The sequence below is a fragment of the Dendropsophus ebraccatus genome, chromosome 9 (assembly GCF_027789765.1).
Source record: "Dendropsophus ebraccatus isolate aDenEbr1 chromosome 9, aDenEbr1.pat, whole genome shotgun sequence".
NCBI lineage: Eukaryota > Metazoa > Chordata > Amphibia > Anura > Hylidae > Dendropsophus > Dendropsophus ebraccatus.
The window spans coordinates 114,572,247-114,579,552 of NC_091462.1; the positions used below are offsets into that span (position 1 = coordinate 114,572,247).

Consider the following 7,306-nt stretch of genomic DNA (forward strand, 5'->3'; position numbering starts at 1 on the left):
ACAATACTGGGGGCTAAGAAAGGACAACACTGGGGGCTATATGGGGGATGCACAATACTGGGGGCTATATGGGGGATGCACAATACTGGGGGCTATATGGGGGATGCACAATACTGGGGGCTATATGGGGGATGCACAATACTGGGGGCTATATGGGGATGCACAATACTGGGGGCTATATGGGGATGCACAATACTGGGGGCTATATGGGGATGCACAATACTGGGGGCTATATGGGGGGATGCACAATACTGGGGGCTATATGGGGGATGCACAATACTGGGGGCTATATGGGGGATGCACAATACTGGGGGCTATATGGGGGGATGCACAATACTGGGGGCTATATGGGGGATGCACAATACTGGGGGCTATATGGGGGATGCACAATACTGGGGGCTATATGGGGGATGGGAATGCACAACACTGGGGGCTACCTATATGGGGGATGGACAACACTGGGGGCTACCTATATGCGGGACCGGGATGGACAACACTGGGGGCTACCTATATGCGGGACGGGGATGGACAACACTGGGGGCTACCTTTATGGGGAATGTGGGCCATCTAAAAGGGGAACTACGCAGAGGGGCCATTTATGAAGGGGACTAGGGGGCATCTATAAGGGGAACTACACTGGGGGGGTTGACACAGAGGGGTCATCTAAGAGGACTACACAGAGGGGACCATATACTGTAGGGCAGGGATAGGGAACCTTGGCTCTCCAGCTATTGCAAAACTACAGCTTTATTTTTGACTGTCCATACATGATGGGAGTTGTAGTTTTGCAGAAGCTGGAGAGCAGAGATTCCCTACCTCTGATATAGGTGATGCACAGAGGGTGTCATCTACTATAAATGGATTACACAGAGCGGGATCTCTACTATAGTAGATGCACATGGGGCCATCTATATGGAGGACTGAACAAGGGGCAATCTATAAGCTGTCTACACAGAGCCTAATTTGTCTGTCTGGCAGATTCTGTGGATTCGTGGCTCGGAGTTCTTATAATGGCCCAGGACAGATGGAGAAGAAAATGAAAAGGAAACAACTCTAATGAGAGAAGGCGTCCCCTGTGAGTCACTTAATATAACTGCAGTGTAATTTATATGGTGTATAGAACCTGTGTAGAGCTGGGTGTGTTGATGGCATAGTGGTTGGTCGAGGAGGGGGGGGCCCCAATCAAAAGTTTGCTATGGGGCCCAGCCATTTCTAGTTACGCCCCTGTGCTGAAGGATAGTGTCTTTATTAGTGGCAAACAAAGAAAATCAGCAAGGGATCAAATACTTCTTGGACTCACTGTGTAATATATATATATATATATATATATATATATATATATATATATATATATATATATATATACACACACACACACACACATATATGTGTATATATATATATATATATATATACACACACAGGAGAGGTTTATGGACAGTATACAGGTATATGGATAGTCACACATAGGAGCAATATACAGTGACTTATATAGATAGTCACACACTGGTATAGTATACAGGGCTAGATATATACACACACAGGGGGGTATACACATATATATCGGTCACTCACGGTAGGTGCCGTCCTGTCTCCTACACGAGTAGGTGGCCCCAATCTGGACGACCACATCTTCCTCCACGTCTCCGCCATCCTCGTTCTCTTCGTCGTCCTCGTCCATGGGCTCCTCGGGGTTGTTGTCCGCCTCCTCCCCGGCCGCCGGGACCTCTTTCTTCTCCAGCTCTGAGTCGGACTGCGCTGCGGAGGACATAGCGGCGGGGCACGTGATCTAGCGGGCGGGAAACGGCACAGGGGGGCCTGGAGACTTTCACCTCACACACAGGGGGCGCCTGGAGACCGTAGGGAGAGCAGCTGTAGCGGCGGCGGCGGTACCGGCTGGATGTGCGGTGTACCGGCTCCTGCACGCGAGACCAAAGCCGGACTGACTGCGCCGCCTCCATACACAGAGCGGGGGCTGCTGGGAGATGTAGTCTTGTTTTTCCCTAGAAGCCATGTTCTCCTCCCCTATTACATAGGTAGTGTCTAAATCCCATACAGCAAAGGGACCTCACTACCCTATTACATATGACGGCCGCCCGAGTCTGTGGCAGGGATAGGAGCCTTGTAGGTGAGAGATGTGAGGGGTATATGGATGTACACAGCCCCCAATATATATACTGACCTATCAGAGACCCCTATGTATACAGCCCCCAACATGTACACTGACCCATCAGAGACCCCTATGTATACAGCCCCCAACATGTACACTGACCCATCAGAGACCCCTATGTATACAGCCCCCAACATGTACACCGACCTATCAGAGACCCCCTATGTATACAGCCCCCAACATGTACACTGACCCATCAGAGACCCCTATGTATACAGCCCCCAATATATATACTGACCTATCAGAGACCCCTATGTATACAGCCCCCAACATGTACACTGACCCATCAGAGACCCCTATGTATACAGCCCCCAACATGTACACTGACCCATCAGAGACCCCTATGTATACAGCCCCCAACATGTACACCGACCTATCAGAGACCCCCTATGTATACAGCCCCCAACATGTACACTGACCCATCAGAGACCCCTATGTATACAGCCCCCAATATATATACTGACCTATCAGAGACCCCTATGTATACAGCCCCCAACATGTACACTGACCCATCAGAGACCCCTATGTATACAGCCCCCAATATATATACTGACCTATCAGAGACCCCTATGTATACAGCCCCCAACATGTACACTGACCTATCAGAGACCCCTATGTATACAGCCCCCAACATATACACCGACCCATGAGACCCCTATGTATAAAGCCCCCAACATATACACTGACCCATCAGAGACCCCTATGTATACAGCCCCCAACATATACACCGACCCATGAGACCCCTATGTATACAGCCCCCAACATGTACACTGACCTATCAGAGACCCCTATGTATACAGCCCCCAACATATACACCGACCCATGAGACCCCTATGTATACAGCCCCCAACATATACACTGACCAATTAGAGACCCCCTATGTATACAGCCCCCAATATATATATACTGACCTATCAGAGACCCCTATGTATAAAGCCCCCAACATATACACTGACCCATCAGAGACCCCTATATATACAGCCCCCAACATATACACTGACCTATCAGAGACCCCTATGTATACAGCCCCCAACATATACACTGACCCATCAGAGACCCCTATGTATACAGCCCCCAACATGTACACTGACCCATCAGAGACCCCTATATATACAGCCCCCAACATGTACACTGACCTATCAGAGACCCCTATGTATACAGCCCCCAACATGTACACTGACCTATCAGAGACCCCTATGTATACAGCCCCCAACATATACACCGACCCATCAGAGACCCCTATGTATACAGCCCCCAACATATACACCGACCCATCAGAGACCCCTATATATACAGCCCCCAACATATACACCGACCCATCAGAGACCCCTATGTATACAGCCCCCAACATATACACCGACCCATCAGAGACCCCTATGTATAAAGCCCCCAACATATACACCGACCCATCAGAGACCCCCATGTATACAGCCCCCAACATATACACTGACCTATCAAAGACCCCTATGTATACAGCCCCCAACATATACACTGACCCATTAGAGACCCCTATGTATACAGCCCCCAACATATACACTGACCCATCAGAGACCCCTATGTATACAGCCCCCAACATGTACACTGACCCATCAGAGACCCCTATATATACAGCCCCCAACATGTACACTGACCTATCAGAGACCCCTATGTATACAGCCCCCAACATGTACACTGACCTATCAGAGACCCCTATGTATACAGCCCCCAACATATACACCGACCCATCAGAGACCCCTATGTACACAGCCCCCAATATATATACTGACCCATCAGAGACCCCTATGTATACAGCCCCCAACATATACACCGACCCATCAGAGACCCCTATGTATACAGCCCCCAACATATACACCGACCCATCAGAGACCCCTATATATACAGCCCCCAACATATACACCGACCCATCAGAGACCCCTATGTATACAGCCCCCAACATATACACCGACCCATCAGAGACCCCTATATATACAGCCCCCAACATATACACCGACCCATCAGAGACCCCTATGTATACAGCCCCCAACATATACACCGACCCATCAGAGACCCCTATGTATAAAGCCCCCAACATATACACCGACCCATCAGAGACCCCTATGTATACAGCCCCCAACATATACACCGACCCATCAGAGACCCCTATGTATACAGCCCCCAACATATACACCGACCCATCAGAGACCCCCATGTATACAGCCCCCAACATATACACTGACCTATCAAAGACCCCTATGTATACAGCCCCCAACATATACACTGACCCATTAGAGACCCCTATGTATACAGCCCCCAACATATACACTGACCCATCAGAGACCCCTATGTATACAGCCCCCAACATATACACTGACCCATCAGATACCGATGCTAATGTACATGACTCTGACATACACAGGGAACTACCAGAAACCGACCCTGAGGTACACAACCACACATACACACCAAATATATACACCAAACCCAACACGTAATGTCCTGGTAGCGTATTGGGTTAAAGCGAATGTACCATCAGGTAGAGCTCTTTAAGTGTTGCACATGAGTAGAACGGCGCAGACATGGAGAAGCCAGAGCCGCAGTCCTTGTTTTTGAACAGCGTCCGGTTTCCGTCCACGGCATTGATCTATTACCGCGCACCAGCCTGGGCTGAAGCACTGCAGGCAGGCCGGCCCCCAGTGGGAGGAAACCCAAGCCCCTCTATTTTGCGGCTCCATTGATTCTAATAGAGAGGTGCCGTGTGCAGGAACCTCTTCCCTGCCCTGGGGCCGTTCTATTCATGTGCAACACTGAAAACAAATGTACCATTAGGCTGTAAAGGACAACTCCGGCGCTGATAAAAAAAAAAAAAAAAAACTGAACTGAAGCTTTAGTTGGTGTCTTCATTTTTTCTTCACTTCCTGGTTTGGGCTTTCCCAGGATGCACTTCGTCTCCTGTAATGTCTTACTGACTCTGTAGAACTGTTAGATAGCTTACATCTTGCTCAGCCAATCAGAGCTGAGCAACCTGAGTCATATGACAAAGGGAGGCTAGCTTAACAGGGCTTAGATCCGCCTCTCCCTTGATGATGTCATTGTCACAAAATGGTTGCCACAGAGCAGCCTGGGGTCAACAGTCATTAGGTAAGAATGAGTTTACTTCACTTCCTGGTGGGGGGTTGAGAGGGGGGAAAAGATAGGGAAGGGAGGCAGATAGGCGATTAAAGCATATTACAGAGTTATATAACTTTGTAATGTGTTTCAATTACTGGGGAAAAGAATTTCGCCGGAGTATCCCTTTAAGTTTATTGTCATGTGTTGTTATGTGTCCTATCACAGATGCAAGAATCTTTTCTTCCTTATTACACCTATTATACTACTTTTCTCTCCTGTCTCCAGCAATCCCACCAATCACAGCCAAGCTCAGTTGCCCCTATAAAAGGGAGGTTGGTGCCTAGTGGGAGGTCTTTTCTAGTCAGTCTTCAGTAAGTTGAAGTAAGGAGAACACACCAGAGGGCTGCTGCAGTTTCCACCCAGCCCGTGGCCACTTCCTGGTGTGAGGTGCCGCACGAGACGTCACGTCTCAAGGCATCTCAGCCATTCAGCGGCTGTAGCGGAGTCCCGCCTCGGCCGCTGAATGGCTGAGCTGCCTTGAGACATCACGTCTCGTGTGGCAGCTCACACCAGGAAACGGGCGTGGGACGGGTGTACTGGGTGGCGCGATCCGGAACCCGGTGCTGGAACCAGGGAGGTAAGAGACCTCCGCCACCCATAACCACCCCCTCCCCGGCCAGAGTACCCCCCTACCCTTGGGCCGGAGTACCCCTTTAACCTCTTAAGGATGGAGCCAATTTTCGTTTTCGCGTTTTCGTTTTTTCCTCCTTGTGTTTAAAAGGCCATAGCACTTGCATTTTCCACCTAGAAACCCAGAAACTTTTATTTAAAACCTGGGAAAAGGGGGGTGATTCAGACTTTTATTAGGGGAGGGGGCTTTTTACTATTAACTTTTATTTAACTATTATTTTTTTACACATATACTAGAAGCCCCCCTACGGGACTTCTAGTATATACACTTTGATCTCTCATTGAGATCTTTGCTGTATAGATATACAGCAAAGATCAATGAGATCGGCACTCGTTTGCTTCCGGCTGTTGTAGCCGGAAACAAATGAGTGCCAAGCCGGGGATGGCGCCATCTTGGATGAGTCCCCGGCCGGCATCAAACAACGTCCTGGAGGAGCGATCTCCCCCACTAGACCCCAGGGAAAGGTTGCCTCCAGTAATCGGAGGCAGCTGTCAACTTTGACAGCTGCCTCCGATTAGCTAATTAGCGGGCACAGCGATCAGACCGTGCCCGCTAATAGCGGTGCTTCAAAGCGGGGTCGCCGCGCCGCCCCGCTTTGAAGTGCTATTGAGGACATATGACATACGGGTACGTCATATGTCCTTAAGAGGTTAAAGGGGTTATCCAGCGCTACAAAAACATGGCCACATTGAACCATCTGAAACCGACCCCTAAGTAGACAACCCCGACACACACACACCAAACCACGACCCCAACATACATGCACACGACCCCAACATACATGCCGGTTCATTGAAAACCGTCCCCCTAAGTACATGACTCCGACATACATGCTGAACCATAGGAAACCATATCTTGGTACGTGCATGCGCCATTGCTGACAAAGGCTGCGCCAACTTGCCGGATCTCTTTGCAATGCACTCCTGATAACAGTGTTTGCACATGCGGGTAGGGGGAGGATAAGCAGAGGGAGCGACATCAGGAGTGTCTGTTGGGCAGCACATGCACGCTGTGGGACTGAAGCCAATGCATGTGTGATTGCTGTTATCAGGAGTGCATGGTCGAAAGATCAGCGGTGCAGGTGCAAACTCGGAGTGCAGCCCTTGCCAGCAATGGTGCATGTGCACCCCAAGATGACACCAGCATGGAGCAGGAGGCTGGCCAGTGGTAAATATGCAGCAAAAAGAGGGAGAAAGAAGTGCAGCAAACACAAAGCCACTACTTCTCTTTGACTTAGGGGGGTTACAGGGGGTTTGGCAAGACTGTATAAAATCTACTGCACGGACGAATTAAAAGCAGGTACCACAAGGGGCCAGAGACCTACATCTACACGGTCAGCACCTCTGGTCCAGGTACTT

The 7,306-nt window shown here is 49.6% G+C and overlaps 1 protein-coding gene and 1 long non-coding RNA gene across 4 annotated transcripts in view; one reads left to right on the plus strand and one right to left on the minus strand.

Annotated features, from left to right (window-relative positions):
- The window catches only part of LOC138801607 (nuclear factor 7, brain-like), a 32,520-nt gene extending 30,395 nt beyond the window's left edge, over positions 1 to 2,125 (minus strand). The window contains exon 1 of one of the 2 annotated variants that reach the window (XM_069984609.1): positions 1,576 to 2,125. In XM_069984609.1, the coding sequence (XP_069840710.1) occupies positions 1,576 to 1,771 (196 nt within the window). In that variant the 5' untranslated portion in view covers positions 1,772 to 2,125. The remainder of the gene's footprint in view (positions 1 to 1,575) is intronic. The other variant, XM_069984610.1, reaches the window with a different exon arrangement.
- Positions 1 to 7,306, plus strand: part of LOC138801615 (uncharacterized) — an 86,792-nt gene that overhangs the window by 46,789 nt on the left and 32,697 nt on the right. The gene's annotated exons all lie outside the window — the stretch shown is intronic.